The sequence below is a fragment of the Lontra canadensis genome, unplaced genomic scaffold, assembly GCF_010015895.1.
Source record: "Lontra canadensis isolate GAN:19392208 unplaced genomic scaffold, GSC_riverotter_1.0 scaffold67, whole genome shotgun sequence".
NCBI lineage: Eukaryota > Metazoa > Chordata > Mammalia > Carnivora > Mustelidae > Lontra > Lontra canadensis.
This window is the reverse complement of record NW_022631061.1, coordinates 4,813,039-4,838,346: the sequence shown is the minus strand read 5'-3', so window position 1 is coordinate 4,838,346 and position 25,308 is coordinate 4,813,039. Positions and strand designations below refer to the sequence as shown.

The window sequence follows — 25,308 nt, the reverse complement described above, 5'->3', positions numbered from 1 at the left end:
GAGGTGTTGGCATATGACAATTTTGTTTTAAAATCAATTAAATATGGTAGTAACATAATTCACTGTATGCAGTAGAAAAAGAATGAACTTTGGAACCAGGTAGAGTTCAAATCCTGACTTTGTCTCCTACTACTTGTGTGATTTTGTGCAAGTTAACTGACGTCTGGAATTCAGTTCCCCATGTGAAAAACAGGACAAATATCAATTACATGAAGGGTTGGCAAGTATTTCTATAAAAGGCCAGATAATAAATGTTATGGACCATACAATACAGTCTCTGTTGAAACTATGCAATTCTGCTGTTAAAGCACAAAAGCAGCCATTGATAATATATACTCCTCTGCCTTAAGTACAACAAATAATAAGAAATTTACATTTCTCCTTTTCTTCAATGTTTCTATGAAAGTTATAATTGGCACATATAATAATTCCCATGGAAGAAGTCAAAGTCCCATTAAGGAGACATAGGAATGAAAATTATACGCAGCTCCTTAGATTTCAATTTCCGAACATTTAATCCCCCACTTGTAATGACATTTGCTGGAATGCAGAGCACCTACATTTTCTAAAACCTAGGGCAAATCAATCTCTAGGTTTCAATTTCCTAACCATCAGTATGATTCAATTAGTAATGTCTCTTCCATATCCAAAATGCCAATTCCATATAATGGTGCTCAAAAGTATTTTCTGAATGAAAAATTGTCATTAAAATGTATTTGTGCATACCCATATGCCAAACTATAACAGATGCTGAGGTTATACAGCACAAAATATGTACTCTACCGCTCTACAGCAAAATTCAAATGACCATGAGGTTAAAATAAGGCAGTAGGATTTTCTCAGTATAGATCTTCTTAATGCCTTAAGGAAGAAAACAAACAAAAAGGTACATCAATACTTTTTGAAACGACAATATGTATGTCTGGGGAAAGAAATCAAATCCTGAAAGATTCCATGTCAATCAGCTCTATGTTTTAATTGCTTATAAAAATCCTTGTTAATCCCTTGTTGATAGCAGTACCTTTGAAAAAACAGCCAAGTATTTTATTGTGTCTGATCATTTAAACAATGTTAGCATTACATAAATTGTTAACATTTAAAAATACATTTGTGGGGGTTTTCCCCATAAAATCCAATACACTGAAAAAGATGAAAAAAAACAAAATTTGACATTTGAAACATACTTCACAGCATTTAAATCCAGTGTGGCATACAAGTAATATAGACACTTCATCCGTTCTGTAGTTTCCAAATTGTGTGGAACCATGTATTGGGCAAAGATGCGTTCAACAAGCAATCTGCAAAAACACAGAGAAGGTACTGTAATGATTTTTTTTTTAATGTATTGAATTTGTATATAAAATTCCAAAACACACAAAGGATACATATAAAACAAGTTTCTACTTTCTGTATGGAGATGAGATTTCAAATTGATGATTTCCTTCTATAAGAAGAGGGACTGAAAAAAGATTTAGCTGAATGTACTGGCAATAACTCTATACCCAGCTAAGATAACTACCTCTGCATAACCTTAAGTATATACGAGGGATTCAATTTCCTTATCTGAATAATAAAGTGTCAAAAAACCAGGTCCTTCCAAATGACAAATTCTAAGCATCTCTAAGTTAAAATTTCTAAAGACATAATAAGACTCTTCTGAGTTTTTATTCTTCTGAGTAAACATCATGAAAAGACCTGGTTAACAGTTTAAAAAAAAAAAAAGTACTAGCAAATAATGCAAATCTCCCATGCAATGATGTTGCACACTCAAAAAGTCTAAAAATGTTAATTTTATAAAAATAATACCTATAAAGTTTCTTAAATAAAGTTAATCTAAGATACCCAGTTTCTAGTTACTGTAACTCTTAAAATTGTAAGGTGGCCTACTGGTTCTTAATTTTCTCATTCTCATCTATTATGAGTAAGACCATTTGGATCTAAGAATTTAAAATAAATTCAAGCAAGTGAAATGAATTCTGCAAGCAGGATTCACAGATCTATTTACTACTAAATGGTTAGGATCCATACAAGATCTAACCTTATACTACAAAAGAAAAATATGATTATATTCAGATAATGTGTTTCAAATAAAACTATAAACTGTCTTTTTATCCCTCAGTAAAAACTGTTTATTTAAAATGTCTGAAATCCAAAAGCTGTACTTTCATTTACTTGAAAACATTTTATTTGAAAAATAACCTGTGAAATAAAATTTAAATGATTATACACATTTCTACTCTTAAGTACCGCTGTTTAAAAATAGTATACAAAAATGAACTTAAAAACTGTATCCCTCCTTAAAGGTATATGCACATTATTGCTTCATTTATGGCTTTGGTAGGAAGAAAACTAGTCACTCACTAGCTTTAACTTGCTGTAAAAACTGAGAGACTATAAAGTTATAAAGAAAACAGTTTACCTAAAACAAAAGATCAACAGCTAAATACATCAAAAGCACCATATATTTTACATATGGTATCCTTAACTTACCGATCATCAATACTATTTTGATAATATATATGTAGCAATTTGTCTTTGATCCATGAAATCTGTTTTGCAGCATCTTTTCCAGCTGCTGATTGTAAAGCATACTTCTTATAAATTTGGGCAAGTCCCATCATGGCTTCTTTGCGCACTCTCCACTTAAAGTAAAAACAAAAATGCTTTCTTAAAATTAAAAATGTTCACATTATATTTCAGGAAAGTCTGTTTTCTTGTTTTTAAGCTACTTTACACAATATTTCTTCATCACTCCTCAGTTACTAGATATCAATTTATAATGACTATGAAAAAAACACAACTATCATTTTAATATATCTACTATGTACGGTACAGAGATATCAACATGCAAAAACTTTTAATGCTTTAATATCCTAAGCCCATCATTTACCCCTAAAAAACAAACATTAATCACCATCACATGAAGTCACTGAAAATTGGTAAGAGAAAGTATGCTACAAAATTTTAACAGGCAAAGAATGAGTTAATTGTGACTTATCCCTTATACAGTTTTTCCATTTATGGTGTATATTAAATATACTTCAATTAAAGGTACTGACATTGGTTTTATCAAATGCTAAGTAAAGACACTCAGTTCATTTTGTATATCTGAGAATCAAGTTCAAGTGTAAGAGGAATGCATTCAACTATTTTCTTAAAATACGTATTTGCTAGTATATCTAATACTGCTTAATTATCTTGGGATGAGTTTATTCTTTAATTTTACAGAAACAGCACTATAATCAGTAAGATGTTAGTAATGTTTAGAACTTCATGAAGCTGCACAGATTTTTTTTTTTTCCTTTGCAGTCTGTCATTCATTGTATATTATTCCCTTGGTTTTTCTTTCAATTACTTACAGCAGATTAAGAACAGTCCTTATCTCATCCATCCACTGATACATATTGAAATAAAAGACTTCAAAAAGCCTTACTCATAAAATAAGACTTCAATATGTTTGTAGGAACTTTCTATTCTCTGTCTTATCTCTAATTCCCCAAACTGCTGCTTTAAGGAGAATTTAAAGATAGAGCATATTCTAATTCTGCCAAGAACATAAACATATTCCATTATTTTTTGATATTCAATATTTATATGAATCAACCAAGGAGGCCTATTATGAATACAACATTATCAAAAATTATATGAATTTATGTGAACCCAACAATACACAGATACTTAGCTCAAATTCCAAGTCTAACAAAGAAAAAGACTACTTGAACACTTAAAAGGCTGTTATCCTACCACAAGGCAAATCTCCTTTTCCTTCTTTATGCCTTTGGGACCTTTCATTAATACTCTATGAAATATTCAAAAAAGACAAGTCTAAATTTATTAGTTAAGATAATTTATTCCTAATACCTATAGATTTGGAGGGAAAACTATGCAATTCCTGCCCATCTGTCCTCTACCCACAAACAGCATTACCAAAGAGAGCATTAAATGATGACGACGGCACACCCAAACTTATAAGCAACTATTAAAATGATGTATTTGCTAGTCAAAACTATTCACAACTACCAACAGGCTTCCCGCTTTCTTTGTTAATTAACCCCCAAATACTTCAATGATTTTCATCCTTCACCAAAATTATTCAAGCCTAAATCCAGTAAAACCCACACCAGAAAGGAAAGGTAATGGGGATGAGGAGAGAATGAACATTCACTCACATACTTTACTGAGTGTCTAATATTGCCAGGCAATAAGAATACAAGAATAAGAAGACACTATACCTCTCTTAAGAAGCCACTGATTACTGAGTGCAGCTAGTGGGTGCTCACTCAAGGGGAAAGGTTTAGGGTCACAGAAGATAGGCTGGAAGCATGCTGCTCTGCCAGGTTTAGCTTTGCAAAGTTGAAAACATGTTATTTTCTACTCCACAGAAATTATAATACAACCAGCTAAAGGACTATCAACTGATACTCATGTGAAAAGAAACAGAAGAGAGTCAACAACAACATAAGAAGTTGTGCCAGAGGCCTTTACAAGTCATTTATTAAAACTAGTGTCCAGGCTAAACATCTGACTACCATTTAGAGCCCTCTCATTTTTAAGATGAGAACAAATAATCTCAATTTATAAACCTAACAAAACTTAATATAACAAAAAAATAAAATGTTCTCATAAATACTAATATTAAAATGCCTCCTAAAAAGGGCAAGTTACATTTAAATCTCAATATTTCCAAATGAAATACTACTAAACTTAAAGTATGCAAAGTAAAAGCTGCCTACTACTAATTATTATTCCTACTTACCCGTTTGTCTAATGTTCTCTCTCTCACAAAATTAAGTAAGTGATCGTTGACCAGAAGAATATCCTTTTTAGCAGCTGTAACTATGGACACAATAACATCATGTCTAATAGCTTCTTCAGGGTCATGTGACCTCACTTTAAGATATTCTGAAAGACAAAATTTTATTTTATTAAAATTGAACTTTAAGAATTAATATGTTTTAAAAGATTGCGTAAGTCCTTGGTAAGTAAACCACAACAAAACAAAACCTAAGTAGAAGGTTCAAAGTTTCAAAATTAAGAGCAGAGGAGAAAAGGGCATAGACATGAAGGTTAGTCCTTTAGTCAAAATATACTAGTTTACACGCAACTGAGTATTAAAACCCCTCCCCATCTGGGGGTCAGGGTAGTGTATTAAGGAGTTCTTAACCTCATTAATTAAACCATACAAATGAACTAAGAAGTATATGACTTCAAATATTTCATTTCTATTTTTATTTTTTTAAAAGATTTTATTTATTTGACAGAGATCACAAGTAGGCAGAGAGGCAGGCAGAGAGAGAGGGGGAAGCAGGCTCCCTGCTGAGCAGAGAGCCCAGCCCATGCAGGGCTGGATCCCAAAACCCCCGGGATCATGACCTGAGCTGAAGACAGAGGCTTTAACCCACTGAGCCACCCAGGTGCCCCTCTATTTTTGTTTAAATAGTTAAAATATTCAAGTCAAGTAGTTCTACTGGGAAAAAGCTAGAATATTTAAGCTTCTATCCCTTATCTGAGTAAGGTTTCAGAAAGAACAAAATTAAAATACCATCCACCAAGCAGTAAGATTACAGGAAACACCAAAAGGAAAGTCTATGTAATTAAACTAGAAAGGCAAAGGAAACATAGAAGAAATTAAACATTTAACAATTAGGAGTGACTGGAGGAAGACCTGAAATTCGGTCAAAAACATGGCAGTTCTGATCTGACACTGAGCTGAAAGAAAAAATTAACACTCTTCAGTAATGATATATTAGAGGCGTAAGGAAGAGGTACCACAACTGAACATGAACATAACAAATAAAATATCATTTCACTTTCTATTATAAGACCAGTAAGCTAAATTTTCATTGTTTGGATTTGAAGCAGTATGTCTAGCTATGCCTATATACAGCAAATAGTGCTTATGATTGTAAATGGATTTACTTCCCTATAAATTGACAGTTTAACAAATAATTACAACACAAACACCCATAAAACCACTGCCTAGGTTTAAGCATTTTCACCATGAGCATTCTATAACAGAAACTATCTCCAAAAATGAGAAAGACCATCTGTCATATGTCACCCCTCCACAAAAAAAAAACTTCTGAAGTGTAATTTTACCTAACTCAGTAAAGAAAGTTACTTTAAGTACTGATTTCAAATGAAGCCTGCTAAATACATCTCAAGTTCATTTCTCCACCAAGATAAACATGGGAGTTTTATCTTGCACTTTACTTGTTTCAAGTGCAATTGATATTATTCTTAGAGGCCACTAAGACGAAACCAATGAGAACACCATCAATTTTAAGATGCATCCCAATCTCCCTAAGTCATTCATATTAAACAGATATATACCAGAACTATTAACTTACAGATCCCTACTGTGCAGAGGAAAACAAAAGAGAAAGAGGAAATTCTTGGTAGTTAGCATGACAAAGCAGCTAATACTACTCTTCACAATATAGCCATGTCCCTCAAAATGTGGCTGAAGGCACAAGGATGAAGCTCACAAAAACACTGTCAAGAAAGGCAAGACAAACATGTGTGTCTAACATATATTAATCTTAGCTCACTCCTGAAATCCTAAGAAAATGTCTTTTAAAAGGGACAAGTATAAGAGAAAAGATCACAGCAAAACAGAGTTTTCAACAAAATTGTGGCAGATGTAGCACTTGTAAACAAAATGAAAAGATGAAATCCAAAAAGGAAGAAAATAATAAATAAGCTCATTTCCAGGGTAGAAGAACCATGAAAACATTTAGAAATTCAAGACACCAGCTGGAAATAGAAGGAATGCTTGAAATAGTGCACGTAAACTAGTTAGAACCTTAGATTTTTCAGGGCTATCTTTCAGCCAACTACAAAAAACATGCAGTTTATAGCAATACAGGCCTACCTCAAGAAGCAAGGAAAAATTCAAATAAACAATCTAACCTTAAAGCTAAAAGAGTTAGAAAAAACAAACAAACAAACCAAAAAGAGAAAGCCCAAACCCAGCAAGAAGAAGGAATAATAAAGATCAGAGTAGAAATAAATGATATAGAAACATAAAAAATAGAACAGATCAATGAAACCAGGAGTTGGTTTCAATAAATCTATAGCTATCAAAAAAACAAAAGGACTCAAATAAACAAAATCATTAATAAAAGAGGAGAAATAACAACCAACACCACAGAAATACAATTATAACAGATTTTTATGGAAACCCATATGCCAACAAATTGGACAACTTAGAAGAAATGGATAAATTCCTGGAAACATACAACCTACCAAAACTAAAGCATGGAGAAATAGAAAATAAATAAATAAAATAGAACAGACCAATTACCAGCAATGAAATTGAATCAGTAATCAAAAAAATCCCAAAAAACAAAAGTCCAGGACCAGATGGCTTCATAGGCAAATTCTACCAAAGAATTAAAGAAGAGTTAATACCTATTCTTCTCAAACTATCTCAAGAAAAATAGAAAAGGAAAAAAAAATAGAAGAGGAAGGAAAACTTCCAAATTCATTCTGTGAGGCCAGTATCACCCTGATACCAAAACCAGATAAAGACACCACCAAAAAAAAGAATTCTACAGGTCAATATCTCTCATGAGCATAAATGCAAAAATCCTCAACAAAATATTAGCAAACTGAATTAAACAGTATTTCTAAAAAAATCATATGTCTCAATGAAGTGGGATTTATTCCTGGGATAAGAGGGCAGTTTAATATTCACAAAATAATTAACTTGATAAATCACATTAATAAAAGAAAGGATAAAAATCAGATGATCAAGGGCTCCTGGGTGACTCAGTCAGTTAAGTGGCTGCCTTCGGCTCAGGTCATAATCTCAGTGTACTGGGATCCAGCCCCTGCGATGGGCTCCCTGCTCAGCAGGGATTCTGCTTCTCTCTCTCCCTCTGACCTTTCCTCCTCCTCACACTCACTCTCTCTCAAAAATAAATAAATAAAATCTTTTTTAAAAATCGTATCCTCGGGGCACCTGGGTGGCTCAGTGGGTTAAACCTCTGCCTTTGGCTCAGGTCATGATCCCAGGGTACTGGGATCGAGCCCCGCATCCAGCACTCTGATCAGCAGGGACTCTGCTTTCCCCTTAGCCCCACCTGCCTCTCTGCCTACTTGTGATCTCCGTCTGTCAAATAAATAAATTTTTTTTAAAAATCGTATCATCATTTCAACAGATGCAGGAAAAGAATCTGACAAAGTATAAGATCCATTCATGATAGAAATCCTCTGCAAAGTAGGTCTAGAGGGAACATACCTCAACATGATAAAGGCCTTATATGAAAAACCCACAGCCAACATCATACTCAGTGGTGAAAAACAGAGCTTTTCCTTTAAGGTCAGAAAAAACACAAGGATGTCCACTTCCACTGCTTTTATTCAAAATAGTACTCGAAAGTCATAGCCACAGCAATCAGACAACATAAAGAAATAAAAGGCATCCAAATGGATAAAGAATAAAAAGGCATCTATCCAATGGATAAGATAATCATTATCTCTTTAGAGAAAACTCTAAAGACTCCACCAAAAAATCACTAGAACTGACAAATGAATTCAGTAAAGTCACAGGATACAAAATCAATGTACAGAAATCTGTTGCACTCCTATACAATGAAGCAGCAGAAAGTGAAATTAAGAAAAAATCCCATTTAAAATTGCATCAAAAATAATAAAATATCTAGGAATAAACTTAACCAAAATAGTAAAAGCCTGTACTCTGAAAATTATAAAAATACTGATGAGATCAATTCAAGATACATGATACATGCATACATGATAAAAAGAAACAGAAAGACATTCCATGCTCACAGGTTGGAAAAACAAATACTGTTAAAACGTCCACACCACCCCAACGCAATCTACAGATTTAATACAATTCATATCAAAATACCAACATTTTTCACAAAACTAAAACAAACAATCCTAAAGTTTGTATGGGATTAAAAGATCTTAACTAGCCAAAGCAATCTTGAAAAAGAAAAACAAAACTGGAGGTATCACAATTCCAGACTTCGAGTTATATTACAAAATGGTAGAATTAAAATAGTATGGTACTGGCATAAAAATAAACACACAGATCAATGGAACAGAATAGAAAACCCAGAAGTAAACCCACATTTTATGACCAATTAATCTTCAACAAAGGAGAAATGAATATCCAATGGAAGAAAATCTCTCCAACAAATGGAGTTGGGACAGCTACACTGCAAATAAATGAAACTAGAACACCTTCTTTCACCAAACACAAAAATAAACTCAAAATGGATTAAAGACCTAAATGTGAGACCTTAAACTGTAAAAACCCTTGAAGAAAGCACAGGTAGTAATTTCTCGGACATTGGCTGTAACAACATTTTTATAGATAGTGTCTCTCAAGGTAAGGCAAACAAAAGCAATAATAAACTATTGGGACTATTTCAAAATTAAGTTTCTACACAGCAAAGAAAACAACCAACAAAACTAAAAAACAACCTAGAGAAGGGAAGAAGATAGAAGATAATGGCAAATAACATATCTGATAAAGGGTTAGTACCCAAAACATATAAATAACTGATACAACTCAACATCAAAACCCCCAAATGATCCAATTAAGTAATAGACAAGATATGAACAGACATTTTTCCAAAGACAAACAGATGGCCAAAAGATACATGAAAAGATGCTCAAATCACTCATCATCAAGGAAATCCAAGTTAAAACTATAGTGAGGTATCATCTCACACCTGTCAGAATGGCTAATATCAACAACCAAGAAACAAGAGGTCTTGGTGAGGATATAGAAAAAGGTAAACTCTCTTGCACTGTCAGTGGGAATGCAAACTGGCTCAGCCACTCTAGAAAACAGTATGGAATTTCCTCAAAAAGTGAAAAATGGAACTACTCTCCAAGCCAGTAATTCCACTATTGGGTATTCACCCAAAGAATAAAAAAACACTAATTCAAAGGGATACATTCACCCCTATTTATTGCAACATTATTTACATACAATAACCAAGCTAAGGAAAAAGCCCAAGTGTCTATGCATGGATGGATATGAAGAAGAGGTGGTATCTCATGAGATATTGACCTATAGAATTATTTTTTTTGGTGGTGTCTTTATCTGGTTTTGGTATCAGGGTGATACTGACCTCACATAAGAATTTGGAAGTTTTCCTTCCTCTTCTATTTTTTTTTTCCTCTTCTATTTTTTTGAGATAATTTGAGAAGAATAGGTATACACACACATACACACAGCAGAATATTATTCAGCTTTAAAAAGGAATGAAATCTTGCCATTTGCAAAACATGGATAAAGCTAGAGAATATAATGTTAAGCAAAATCAAAGAAAGACAAATACCATATGATCTCAGTCACATGTGGAATTTAAGAAAACTGATGAGCAAAGGAAAAAAATAGAGAGTGAAAGACAAACCAAGAGACTCAACTATAGAGAACAAACTGATGGTTACCTGAGGAAGGCAGGTAGGGGGATAGGTGAAGTAAGTGATGGGAATTAAAGGAAAAGACAAAACAAAACTAAAATGTGCCCAGAGGCTGAAAAGTAGGAAATCATAACACAACATAAATGTTTCATAAAAAAAGGAAACTACACACTATCTTTTGGTAAACATTCAAACATTCCAAACAATGGAAGGATTTAAAAGGTTATCGGTGAAATTATTCACATTTAAAATATATTTTAGATAGCTATAAAAAAATCAAAACATGGGGTGCCTGGGTGGCTCAGTGGGTTAAAGCCTCTGCCTTCGGCTCCGGTCATGATCCCAGGGTCCTGGGATCGAGCCCCGCATCCATCTCTCTGCTCAGCGGGGAGCCTGCTTCTTCCTCTCTCTCTCTCTCTCTCTCTGCCTGCCTTTCTGCCTATTTGTGATCTCTGTCTGTCAAATAAATAAATAAAACCGTTAAAAAAAAAAATCAAAACATGTATTATTTAGGTAACAGCGAACTTTGTATTAAAGTTCTGACTATGGAAAAATTACTTAATTTTTTTATACTTTAAAAAAGATCCAGAACATACACAGACCACTAAAAATCAACAAGAAAAACAAGCCAATTTTAAAAAGATGGATTTAAAATTTAAACACACACTTCACAAAAGAAAATTTCAATACACACATAAAAAGATACTCAATCTCATTAGTCATCAGGAGAATGCAAATTAAAACCACAATAAAACAGCAAGAACTATGAGAATGACTACAATCAAAAAGATTTATACAAAATGGTGACAAGAACACTGAAGAACTGAAGTCTAAATCATTTCTAGTCCAAGTGGAAAACTAGCTAATATGGAGAACTTAGTCATTTCTTATAAAATTAAACATGTATATTACCCTATAACCAGCAATTTCACTCTAAGTAATCAGAGAGAAATAAAAGCATAAATCCATAGAAACACTTGTAACAATACTCAGAGTAATCGTAATCTTAATAGCTCAAAATCAAAAACAACCCAGAAACCCATCAAACAAAAAAGTGAATACACAAATCGCTGTGTATTTATACAACAGAATATCACTCAATAATAAAAAAAGGAATGAAGTAATAATACAGGAGTCCCAAAGATACCAGCAACTAGACTTTTAAACTCCTGATAGGATCCTCTTCAGTGGGGAATCTGACCAGTTAAAGACAAGTATTTCAACTAAAGGTTTTCTAACAGAGAACCCGCCCAGGTCACCCTATATCGAAGTTCAGAATCAGCAATCCCATCTATACATTCAGGGCTTTCTAAACAGCTCTTTATTTAGTCCCCCACTCTTAATTATAGCAGAGAGCTACCGACTAACAAGCATTTGAGGAAAGCCTCTAACAGAAAATACAGACAAAGCAGGTGGGAAAAATAAGTTGACTAAAACAAACATTTTGTAGGAAAAAAATTCTCCAAAACACTATCATTAATTTTTTCAGAGAATAGTGCATCAGTAACACAAGAATAGAATGTTACAGTAAAAGGAATGTCCAGGGGAAAAGAGAAGGAGGAAGACAAAAGAGAAAGACACACACACACACACGCAGGAGAGAGAGAGAGAGAAGGAAAGGAAACAGAGGGAAGATGAAAGAGGGAGGAAGAACAGATCCTCTGAAGATCAATGCTATAAAGTAGAAGCTCAAAGAGCAAGCAGTCCAAATTCAGATATGAGTGGGCAGGTGGAGGGTTTCAGACATGGTATCACCCACAAAAAAAAGGATGAAAGTGAGAAATTCCTGCTGTTTAAACAGAATTGGTAGAAATTTAACAAAACCTGAAAGTATTACTATGACAAACTATTGTTAAAAATATTAAAGAGGGGCATGTGGATGGCTCAGTCAGTTAAGCATCTGTCTTCAGCTCAGGTCATGATCCTGGGGTCCCGGGATTGAGCCCCACATTTGGCTCCCTGCTCAGGTGGAAGCCTGCTTCTCCCTCTCCCTCTGCCTGCCACCTCCCCTGCTTTTGCTCCCTGTCAAGTAAATAAATCAAAAATCTTAAAAAAAAAAATTATGAAAGAATACACTTCATCATTTTATCAAAAGAAACTCAGAAGTGGGGCGCCTGGGTGGCTCAGTGGGTTAAAGCCTCTGCCTTCGGCTCAGGTCATGATCTCAGGGTCTTGGGATCGAGCCCCGCATCGGACTCTCTGCTCGGCGGGGAGCCTGCTTCCCTCTCTCTCTCTCTGCTTGTCTCTGTGCCTTCTTATAATCTCTGTCACATAAATAAATAAAATCTTTAAAAAAAAAAAAAAAAGAAACTCAGAAGGAAGTAGTAAGATTTAAGAAGCAACCGTAAGCAAGGACCATAAAAAAAATTTTTTTAATATACTACAAGTTGATAAAGTTTTAAAAAGAGTAAATAACTAATAACAAACAATAATGTAAACAATGGAAAGAGAACATGCAGAGTTAAAACTTTGAAGTTAAACCTTGAAGTTCCTTGATTGCTCAGAAAGAAGCTAAAGAGCTCTGATTAACTTTAGACTTCATTGATCAATTATGCAGTAAAAGCACAAAAGTGAAAATGTTAACTTCTAAGCCCCAAGGGAAAAAATAAAAAATGAAAACAAAGAAAAGTAAGCAATTAAGCAGAAAAGAGGAAAATAGGAGGGAAAAGAAAAAAAGCAAGAAGCATGAAAATAAAATACATAAGACAGTAGGAATAAGTTCAACTCCATCAAATTCAAATGATACCATTTCAATAAAATTTTTAAAAACACATAACAAAGGGATGCCTGGGTGGCTCAGTTGGTTAAGCAGCTGCCTTCAGCTCGGGTCATGATCCCAGTGCCCTGGGATTGAGTCCCACATCGGGCTCCTTGCTTGGCAGGGAGCCTGCTTCTCCCTCTGCCTCTGCCTGCCACTCTGTCTGCCTGTGCTCACTCTCACTCCTCTCTCTCTGACAAATAAATAAATAAAATCTTAAAAAAAAAAAAACCACACATAACAGTACCATATATCATTTATGGACAAATATACATGTGACATAGATAGAAAAAGAAACAGGATGCAGACCAAATTTAGTGGAGTAGCTACCCTCTGCGGAAACAGGAATAATAGTTTATGAGTGGCATTTCAACTACAATTTCTTTTCTTTATTAAATCTCTTAAGCAAATATAGCAAAATGAGGTAACATTTCTGAAGAAGACATAGCAGCTACTATAGTCATCTGTATTTCCCAAACAATTTCCTAATTTAAAAAAATTAAGGGTGCTTGGGTGGCTCAGTCAGTTAAACCTCTGCCTTCAGCTCAGGTCATGATCCTGGAGTTCAGGGATAGAGCCCCACCCATGGGGCTTCCTGCTCAATAGGGAGTCTGCTTCTCCCTCCCATTCTACCCACCCCCTCAACACTTGTGCTCTCACTTGCTCTCTTTCTCAAATTAATAAAATCTTTTTTTTTTTTAAAGATTTTATTTATTTATTTGACAGACAAAGATCACAAGTAGGCAGAGAGGCAGGCAGAGAGAGAGAGGAGAAGCAGGCTCCCCACTGAGCAGAGAGCCCGATGCAGGGCTCGATCCCAGGACCCTGGGATCATGACCTGAGCCGAAAGCAGAGGCTTTAACCCACTGAGCCACCCAGGCGTCCCTCAAATTAATAAAATCTTAATAAATAAATAAAATCTTTTCCTTAAGATTTTATTTATTTGTCAGAGAGAGAGAGCGCAAGCACAAGCAGTGGCAGGCAGAGGGAAAACCAGGTTCCCTGCTGAGCAAGAAGCCCAATATGGAGCTCCATTCCAGGACTCTGGGATCATGACCTGAGCCAAAGACAGACACTTAACTGAGCTAAGCAGGCACCCCTAAATAAGTGAAATCTTAAAAAAGAAAAGAAAAATTAATAGACAAGCAATATTCAGATACATGATATCTTTATTAGTATAAAAATGCAAAATTCTGAAATGCCTTGTAATTTATACAGATTTCAGAAAAGGGACCCCTATTTAACATAGTTAGTTCACAAATTAATGACATTTACCTAAGTTCTCAACACATTAAAGAAGAGTAAAGAATACCAAAGTGAAGTTCAAATCCAAACACCTAAAATATCTTTAGAATTGTTCTGAAATGAAAAAATTCGTATTGTTTCTGGTAAACTGACTTTTTATAGTGTGTTTCTAGACTAAAAGATATAAGGAATAAAAATTCTAGCTTCAGAGAGTAACTTCCATGATAATGAATTAAAAGATGACTTTACCCATCACAGTAACCAAAAAACGGGATTTTTTTCCCCATATACATAAAAGTGATTTTTTTCACCAAAGAACATCTAGGCATCTTTGCTATTATGGGTATATAATACCTGTTAAGTCCTTTGCTAAATCAGGATGGTTCATGAGACAATGACTAGCAAACTTCACACATTCCAAGCGGATTGGTACATGGATGTCATTAAACCTGATAAAATATAAAGGCACAGAACGTTCTTTAAAATAAGAGCAACAATTATGTGTTTAAAATATACACAATTTATATTTACTTCTCTAATTAAAAGAAAAAACAAGTTATGTAGAATAATTCAAAGCAAAGCTAGACTATTTCAACAAAGTTCTGATAAGCTATATATTTATGAATGCTTCAGAATGTCTACATTAAACCAGGACAATCTCCTATGAGAACTATGTACTTTTAAGGAGCTTGTGAAAACAACATGTTTGGCTCAAGCACAAAAAATGAGAATGACAAGATTTTTCCTATAAATATTTTTCTTTTAAATATATATGTTTATATAAGCTTATTTGTGTGCACAGGTCATAGATACATTATATAAATCCCATTCTTTCTTAAGTGTAGGGCATTCACAAAGTGTGGCAGATCTTGCACTAAAGCCCGTATTATTTTACAGGACTCTAAAACTGAGCCCAAATTAACTCCTATCCAGTTAAACATCACATTTCCACTAATACCAAAGTCAATTTTAAATGAAGAAGTAAATATCTTAGTATTTATCTCCAAAATATTAAAACTCTTTGAAAGATATGCAATTTAGGTATCTTTTAATTTTGTATTTCTCTTCCATCTTTTTTTTCCCTTATAATTTATTTGGTGAAGAAATTGTTCTCTTTGTGTGTGTAGTGTTTTCCCACAGTTGAGATTTCACTAATCTGTATTATCCTGGTTTCATTTAATAGGCTCCCCTTCTCTCCTAAATCTTACAAATTGATAGTTAGATCTAGACACTTAATTATATCCAGATTCACTGTTTCAGCAAGACTATTTCATAGATGGACTCCTGTTCCTCCATCATAAAGCCCATGATGTCCAGCTGTCCTAAACCATAATGTTGAAAGCCTGTATACACTAGTTCAGCCTGGACTACAAAAGAGTGATGTCTTTGAAAAATCTTGTTAAGTAACAAGAACATCAAAGTAAAGTGAGAATTTTCCATTGCATATTTTCATATATCTAATTCTGTAATATCAAAAGGTTTCCAAATCATCTATCACCCAATACCATAACAAATTCATAACATATAACAAATGTCATAACAAATATTATAAAGGAGAAAAAAAGAGATCTTCTAAACGAGCACCAAATTATTCATAAAAGCTTATTATAAGAGGGGCGCCTGGGTGGCTCAGTGGCTTAAAGCCTCTGCCTTTGGCTCAGGTCATGTTCCCAGGGTCCTAAGATAGAGCCCCGCATGGGGCTCTCTGCTCAGCAGGGAGCCTGCTTCCTTCCTCCTCTCTCTCTCTGCCTGCCTCTCTGCCTACTTGTGATCTCTGTCTGTCAAATAAATAAATAAAATTTTTAAAAAAAGAAGAGAAAAAAGAAAAGCTTATTATAAGAAAAAAAATGCTCCATGAAGTACACTCAAAAATAAGTTATAACACCTAGACTATGGTATCATATAGTTTCCAGACTGTTTTGAATCCAAGTACTTCAACCCTATGAACTTTACCATTTTCAACTAAACATATACCATTTCACCATTATAAATAAATATTATAAGACCTCTTTAAAAAATACTCTAGCTTCTTAAAAGTGGTAATAATCTGTGAGTTTCAGTTTGAAGACAATAATTTTAAAAGTAAAGGAAAAATTACAATGTAATGGAAATGTGACAAATTTTAACCTCCCAAATCAAGTCTGGATAATCCAAGTCCTGATTTAAAGATACAGTAAATGTCTATGAGTAAAACCTGTATTTTTGTTTTACCACATTAAGTGGACTCTAAATTAACTGGTATAATTTAATTAAACATATAAGCTATTCTGCTCTACTGCCCAAGAACTTTCCACTGTATTTAAAGGAAAAGAGTCTAGAAAGCAAACTCAAAATGACAATAGACTAAAATTTATTCATTTAACGCACTCTGTCAAATACTATTGAGCTATATAAGCGATAAGAAATCAGATTAAGAATTTAGCACTTAGCAAGCTTATAGTTCATTTAACAAATTAGAAAAATAAGGCCAAGAGAGATTAAATTTATTATAATCATGACAGTTCTAATATTAAGATGGAAAGAAAAGTGGTTATAACATGCAAATATTTCAATATAAAAAGAAACAGAGTATGAGTTTTTAAATCCTATTTATTTGTGACTTAACTGCATTATTTGTTATGAAAAAAATTTAAGCAGAGGAAAAAAAATTCTCCTTTATCTTCTGGGTCAAAGTAGGTTTCAGCCAGGGCACTTTAAGTGGTTTTAATATATTCAAGGTCAAGGATACCTTTAAAAACATAATTGAACCCTTCTCAAAGAAAAAAGAAACAAACAAATACACTCAAAATTTTGCAATTTCACGATTGTGAACATTAAAAGCATATATATTATCCCAGGCTATCACTTCCTTTAAAAGAGAAATGTACAAAGGAGGTTAGGAGGAAGACATACATATCATTTATTTATTCATTCTGTGGATACCCATGCATTTTACAATGATTTATTTTCACTGGAATGAATCACTGCTAATGTACTAACACATTTTAATTTCATGACTATAATACTTTCTGAGATAGCTTTTTAAGCAAATCATCTTTCAGAAATTATTAAGGGCAAAATAAGATGAAAACAGAAAGGGAAATTGTAAATATGGCTAATCAGTACTAACACTCAAAAATTTCAAAATATAAAACCTTCATTTTTATAATTTCAGGAAAATATTAAAATATGGATGACATTTTTAGATAATATAAATAGATTAAAAACATTTATTACTTTTAAACAGGACACCAAAATCATATACCTGCCCAAGTAACACTGCCAAAGTGGTTTGTTTTGAGAAGCCAATTCTGAATCCTTCGCACCAAACATTTTTGCCAATAGTTTAACAACTTGTAGACGTTCCTCATTATCATTGCTCTAAACAAAAACACAAACAGCTTTAAAGCCATCAGGTAGATATAGTCACAATAATTTTCCCATGATCTTCCTCATCTCCAATTCCACAGAAAAACTTTCATGAGCTCCAGACGAAAAAGTATACATAAAAATGTTCAATATGCGTTACAAGAAATAAACCATTAAATGTTCTAATCAGCTTGTTAAAGTATACTTCCTATATGAAAATACATCCCAAAGTTTGATTAAATGTTAGAGACCCCTCTTGATTTTGAGGCTTATTTCCATTCACAGTCAAATTCAAAAATTAACTACATCAAAGTTATGCAGGCCCTTGAAAAACTGTTTTTTAAAAAATAGCCATGAAGAGGCCAGGCCTACAGTAAACAGAAAGTTCTGTATGATTGTACTGGTTAAGCTCTTTGTAGAAATAAATATGTGAAATCTCCCAAAAGAAGAATCAGTTCACCTACACATACCAGATCCATAATGAAGTTCACCAATATGATGAAGCCTTGCATGCGCAAAAACTAATTTCTGCTTTATTTATTCTATTATGGGTAGGTAGCAGGAGACAGGAACTCAATTTTATTATTGATTTTGGTACCTCCAACAAATGACAAAATGGTAAAATGACTGAACTAGCCACAATACTACACTTGAACATAAAATGTGACCATATCAAAAAACAATGATATTCAAAGTGCTATGAAGACACTGTACACTGTTGGGTTTTTTTTTTTTTTAAACCAATGCCTCAGCCTAGTATTAAGAGCTCCCATAATATGACCTAAGTCATCTCTGTTATTTCTCTCCCTAGTCCTCTAAATAAGTATTTTTCAACCCCAGAGGCACATCAAAATGCTCGCTAAATGTGGCTATGTGTGTACACACACACAGGAATATTACTCAGCCCTCAACAAGAATGAAACATTGCCATTTGCAATGACATGAATGGAGCTAGAATGTATTATGCTAAGTGAAGTCAGTCAGTCAGAGAAAAACAAGTATCATATGGTTTCACTCATATTTGGAAATTATGAAATAAAACAGATGGACATATGGGAAGGAGAAAGAAAAAGAGAAATGGAAGCAAACTATAAGAGACTCTTAATGACAGAGAACAAACTGAGGGTTAATGGAGAGAGGTGGATGGGGCGTGGGCTATATGGGTGATGGGTAGTAAGGAGGGCACTTGTAACGATGAGCACTGAGTGTTCTATGTTAAGTGATGAAACACTATATTCTACTCCTGAAACCAAAAATACACTATGTTACCCGAAATTTAAATAAAAATTTGGAGGAAAAAAATTAAAATAATAGTAAAACACATTTGTTTCCTATGATTAAGAGTATCTTGTGGTTTGTCTCCCTCTCTGGTTTCATCTGGTTTTATTTTTTCCTCCCTTCCTCTATGATCCTGCCTTATTTCTTAAATTCCTGAGATCATATAATACTTGTCTTTCTCTGACTTACTTCGCTTACCATAATACCCTCTAGTTCCAACCACGTCATTGCAAATGTAAGATTCCATTTTGACAGCTGAAGAGTATTCCATTGTGTATATATACCATGTCATCTTTATCCATTTATCTTTTAATGGACATCTGGAATCTTTCCATAATTTAGCTATTGTGGGCATTGCTGCTATAAAAAACATTGGGGTGCAGGTGCCCCTTCAGATCACTACATTTGTATCTTTGGGGTAATTATCCAGTAGTGCAATTGCTGGGTTATAGGGTAGCTCTATTTTCAACTTTTTGAGGAACCTCCATACTGTTTTCTTTAGATGTTGCACCAGCTTGCATTCCCACCAACAGTCTAGGAGGGTTCCCCTTTCTCCACATCCTTGCCAACATCTTGTTCCCTGACTTGTTAATTTTAGCTATTTTGACTGTTGTAAGGTTATATCTCATTGTGGTTTTGATTTGTTATTTCCCTGATGTCGAGTGATGTTGAGCATTTTTTCATGTGTCTGTTGGCCATCTGGATGTGTTCTTTAGAGAAATGTCTGTTCACGTCTTCTGCCCATTTCTTGACTGGATTATTTGTTCTTTGGGTATTGAGTTTGGTAAGTTCTTTATAGATTTTAGACACTAGCCCTTTATCTGATATGTCATTTGTAAATATCTTCTCCCAAAAGAAGAAAAAATAAAACAAGATGAAACCAGAAAGGGAGACAAACCATAAGAGACTTTTAATCTTAGGGAACAAACTGAGGGTTGCTAAGGGGAGGGAGGTGGAAGGATGGGGTAAGTGGGTGATGGACATTAAGGAGAGCATGTGATGTAATGAGCACTGGATATTATATAAGACTGATGAATCACTGACCTTTACCTCTGAAACTGATAATACATTATATGTTAATTAATTAAATTTAAATTGTAAAAAATATGTCCATGTCTGTTCATACTAGCACTATTCATAATACATAGCAGCATTATTTATAATAGCAAAGGGTGGAAACATAAATGTCCATCAACTGATAAAATATTTTATTACCCATACAATGAAATATGATTTAGCAATTAAAAAACAAAGATGTGGTCTATATATACTATGGAGTATTATGCCTCCATCAGAAAGGATGAATACCCAACTTTTGTATCAACATAGACGGGACTAGAAGACATTATGTTGAGTGAAATAAGTCAAGCAGAGAGAGTCAATTATCCTATGGTTTTGCTTATTTGTGGAGCATAAGAAATAACAAAGAGGACATGTGGAGATGGAGAGGAGAAGGGAGTTGGGGGAAATTGGAGGGGAAGATGAACCATGAGAGACTGTGGACCCTGAAAAACAATCTGAGGGTTCTGGAGGGGCAGGAGGTGGGAGGTTGGGTGAGCCTGGTGGTGGGTATTATGGAGAGCATGTATTACATGGAGCACTGGGTGTGGTGCATAAACGATAAATTCTGGAACACTGAAATTTTAAAAATAAATAAAAATTAAAAAATAAATAAATAAATGAAGTCCTGGCACAAACTACAACATGGAAGAACCTTGAAAACTTTACGCTAGGTTAAAGATTCCAGTCACAAAAGATTATATATGCTATGATCCCATTTATAGAAATGTCTAGAAGAGGCAATCTATAGGGACAGAAAGTAAATTAGTGATTGTCTTGAGCTGGGTTCCTGGAGGAACAGAAGGTCACCACTAAAGGGTGTAAGATTTCTTTCAGTGGGTGATAAAAATGTTCTAAAAATAATTGTCATGATAGTTGCATGACTGTGAATATGTCAAAAAATACTGAATTGTACACTTTAAATGGGTGATTTTTATGGTATTTGAATTATATTTGAATAAAGCTATTACAAAAAGAAAAGTAAATAATAATAAAACAATCTTAAAAAATGACCTCTAAAGCTCTAAAAAAATTAAAAATTAAAAAAAATAAAAATAAAAAAAACTGAACGCCTGGACTCTACTGCCAAGAATTCTGATCAAAACAACTTATCTGGTTTAATGCCCGGACATCTGTTTGCTTACTAACGCTCCACAGGTGAAGATTCTAATGTGCAGTCAGGGATGATTTAAGCTTACTTTATGCCACCATCCAACTGTAACTCTTTGTGTTCCACAAATTCACCCAGCATCTTCCTACCTCTATATGCTTCTATATCTGTTTCCTTTGTTTCAGTTGCATGCTGTTTATCTTTTAGCATACTTAGGATATCTGGCTAATTAAATCTGAATTTTTCTCCTCTTCCTCACTAGCTGTTAGACTTGCTGAAAACAAGGATGATAATTCCTTACTTTCTATATTTCTTACAGTATTCAGTATTTTTGAAGAAAATTAGACCAGGGGCACCTGGATGCTTCAGTCAGTTAAGCGTCTGCCTTCGGCTCAGGCCATGATCTCAGGGTCCTGGGATCTAGCCCTGCATCAGGCTCCTCGCTCAGCAGGAAGCTGCTTCCCCCTGTCCCTCTGTCTGCTGCACTGCCTACCTGTGCTATCTCTCTGCCAAATAAATAAATAAAATCTTAAAAAAAAAAAAAAATCAGACCAAGAAAAAAGAAGTATGACTGCCTTCTGCCTCATCAAAATTGCTAACTACATGGGAAAATATGGTGCAGTTGGGACAGTGAATCAAGTGGGTCACTTGAAAAATACACCAAAAATACACCCCAGAATAAAATGAGAACAATCACTTGCTAGTTTTGTGTGTTATTCACGCTACAAATACAGATTGTTTATTTTCTTGTTTTAAAAGAGACAAATCAAAATTTTTACAAACAAGAAATATAACATGGAAATCATTTAAGAATTTCTCTGGGTGGTACATCAGGTTTCATCAAAGATGATTAATTATAACCAACTTTTTAAAATCTTCCTGTAATAATTTGAAAGAGGAAACTCTATTCCCCAAATCTACAAATGAAACTCAATTTTATGGCATAATTTAATGTCAAGGCAACAGGAACATGCCACCAAAAAAGAGAACTACGTGAAAAGTAACAGAGTTTCAACATAGGCATAAGATAATATCCACAAGGGGAAAATATTTCACAATATGAGGACAATAGACCCTAAACTATTTTTATGGTGTAATCAAGGGATCTTGGAAACCACTATAAACTGTGCCTTGAAAAGAAGCTTGATGTATAGCTAGACCTCAAAAATTGGTCACAATCTAGAATTTATCTGGAAATTATCTGAAGGAAAATACCATCATTAATTAAGTGGCTACTATCTGCTAAGCACCAAGCCAGGCATTGCAGATAAGCAAAGAAGTAAGGTACAAACATGTAAATAAATGTAACATGTAAATAAATAACATAATACACCATCACATCTGCAGCATTCAGGTAAAAGTTCCAAAAGAATTAAAGAGCCACAAATAATGCTCTTTGCTAATCTGGTTGACAGAACCATAACATTTTTAAAATAGTTACCTTTAGTTTAAATTCAAGTTGGGGTAAAACAGAGAGCAGCAAATGACTATCAATATTATAGAGCTCCAAAATTAAGTCAAACACATGCTCTGACAAATCGCTGATAGACGTTTTTCCAAGCATCAGAACCTGATTAAAAAACTTTTAAGAAAGAAAATTTATTATTAATAGCAATGCCATAGATAAAATTAATTTTCTAAAATCTTAATTATCATTCAATTAAATTCATTATTATTCTATACAAACTCAAACAAGGGTTAGCAAAACATTTTCTAATAGTAAGTAGAAAACAACTACAGGCTAGTGCACCTTGCACATGAAACTCACCTCATATACAATAAAAGGTAATTTGTACTAATTTATCAATTAGCTTATCAATCAACACTCTACCTATCAAATGCACTATTTTCCCCATTATGGTACTTACTGTATTTTATCCTGTAAGACGGTTCTATTTGTGTATATGTCTTAATTTCCCTACTAGATAAATTTCTTAAAGTCAAGGGATCACACCTTGTTCACCTTAGCATGTATGGGAGACAACAGCATTAAAGACAAAACTTTGCACCTTCCATAGACAGAGCCAATTCCATTTTTAAAATATGTAATTTTATAAAGCAAAACAACCTTTTTCTAATCCTCTGTCTTCTTTTAAATTCTGATAAACAGTATATATATATATATATGTACAAAGTTTACAGCACTAATTAAAATCCAATTAAAAGCACACATACACGGAAAATCCAAATTTGAACAATTTTGTTTCCATTAGAAACCAGCTATAACTAGTTTCCACATTCAGATCATTCATCATATTACTACTAAAACTGGTAAAGATACATGGCATAATAATCCAGTTCCTTTCTATTTAAAGTCTTCAAATTCATAAAAAAATTAACCCAGAGAATATACAACATATTCTCAACAGTATCTTATGTCTCTTCAAAAAAGTAGTTTAAGGATTTTTTACACCATATAAGCCCTGAGCACTACTCTCAGTATCAGTTAATAAAACCTGACTTAATATGGAAAGTACAAAGTCAAATATTTCACATTTCTATGTCTTTTCTGCTTGCTTTAACTCTTAGGCTATTCTTACATGAAGTTTATGTCTATGAACCTATACAGACTACCCAGCTATGAAGGGGAGAAAAGAACAAATTCCATGTTACTATTCCTTTTTTTTTTTAACCAGTTTTAAAAGTAATTTGTTTGTTGTCCTGGTTTATCAACATTGTAGGAAAAGAATTTCATGACATCAAAGGTTAAATTCTCATTCAGGCTGAAAATCAAATGACTTTGTTTCCACTCACAAAATATCTCCTGCTTAAAAATAGTAAATCTAACCTTTCCTTAACAAGACCAAATAATCCTTTCCAATCTGGCCACCTTGTGACATGATGTATCTTTATCAGTCTGGGGAAACCAAATTTGAAAATTTAAAAAAAAAAAAAATGCTGTAGTCTATTAAGTATGCCAAAGCATTGTCTTTAAAAGAAAAAAAAAGCCATATATATATATATATATATATATATATATATATATATATATATACATACATACATACATACAGCGATTTAAAAATACTTTATTGCTGGGACACCTACATGGTTTGGTCGGTTCAGTGTCTGACTCCTGATTTTGGCTCAGGTCATGATCTGAGGGTCGTGAGACTGAGTCCCACGCTTGAAGCCTACTTACGATTCTCTCTCTGCCCCTCCCCACCTGCTCGCTCACTCACTCTCTCAAAAAAAAAAAAAAAAAAAAAGAAAGAAAAAGTTCTGATGAAAAATAAAATTACCAAGAAGTGATCCAGGCAGAAAATTTTTGGTCCCTATGCACTTTTTGTGTCTGATAGTTTGACCTTTTCAAAAAATACATACTTTTTAGTTTCTTAAGTTGTCAAGTAATGACAAATTTTACTTTTTAAAAAATAATCTTTTTTTTTTAAGATTTTATTTATTTATTTGACAGACAGAGATCACAAGTAGGCAGAGAAGCAGGCAGAGAGAGAGGAGGAAGCAGGCTCCCTGCTAAGCAGAGAGCCCGATGCGGGGCTCGATCCCACGACCCTGAGATCATGATCTGAGCCCAAGGCAGAGGCTTTAACCCACTGAGCCACCCAGGCACCCCTTAAAAAAATAATCTATAATAACAACATAAAATAATAATCTAAAGTAATAATCACAGTGATTTAAGTCCTAAATATGTAAGAATCACTATAAAGAACTTGAAATGTGTCTCTATCATATCCCTAATAGTGGAAAAAAAAAAAAAGTAAGTAAAAAAGAGATAGAAATGTGGTTATTATTACCTCAGTATCCTACCTGTACTTTTGCTTGTTAATTCTCTACTACAAAGATAAATGAATAATGGCTACTACATGTACAAGTTCAAAAAACCTAAGAATTATTTTAATACTGTAATTCATTTCATCTTACAAGACAAGATCACTAGGTCAAAGTTTGAAGTAGAAAAAAAGATGTATAAGGGAACTAAAGAGGGTGAAAGAAAGCAATTCTTAATGATGTCTTAGCTAACCATCAAATAAAGCAAGGAACAAGAAGAGATTAAACAATGGACAAAGTATGGGTAATAAAATACAGCTGGAAGTGTGCTCGGACCTTCTACTAATTTTGTGCCTCTCGCCCCTCAGCT

General features: G+C 33.8%; 1 protein-coding gene across 6 annotated transcripts in view; it reads right to left on the bottom strand.

The window, feature by feature from the left end:
- The window catches only part of PDS5B (PDS5 cohesin associated factor B), a 192,954-nt gene that overhangs the window by 87,257 nt on the left and 80,389 nt on the right, over positions 1 to 25,308 (bottom strand). For all 6 annotated transcript variants that reach the window (XM_032880024.1, XM_032880027.1, XM_032880026.1 and 3 more), the window contains exons 8-13: positions 22,651 to 22,791; positions 17,658 to 17,773; positions 14,768 to 14,862; positions 4,757 to 4,902; positions 2,491 to 2,642; positions 1,185 to 1,298 (exon numbers count right to left, since the gene is read on the bottom strand). In XM_032880024.1, the coding sequence (XP_032735915.1) occupies positions 1,185 to 1,298; positions 2,491 to 2,642; positions 4,757 to 4,902; positions 14,768 to 14,862; positions 17,658 to 17,773; positions 22,651 to 22,791 (764 nt within the window). The remainder of the gene's footprint in view (positions 1 to 1,184; positions 1,299 to 2,490; positions 2,643 to 4,756; positions 4,903 to 14,767; positions 14,863 to 17,657; positions 17,774 to 22,650; positions 22,792 to 25,308) is intronic.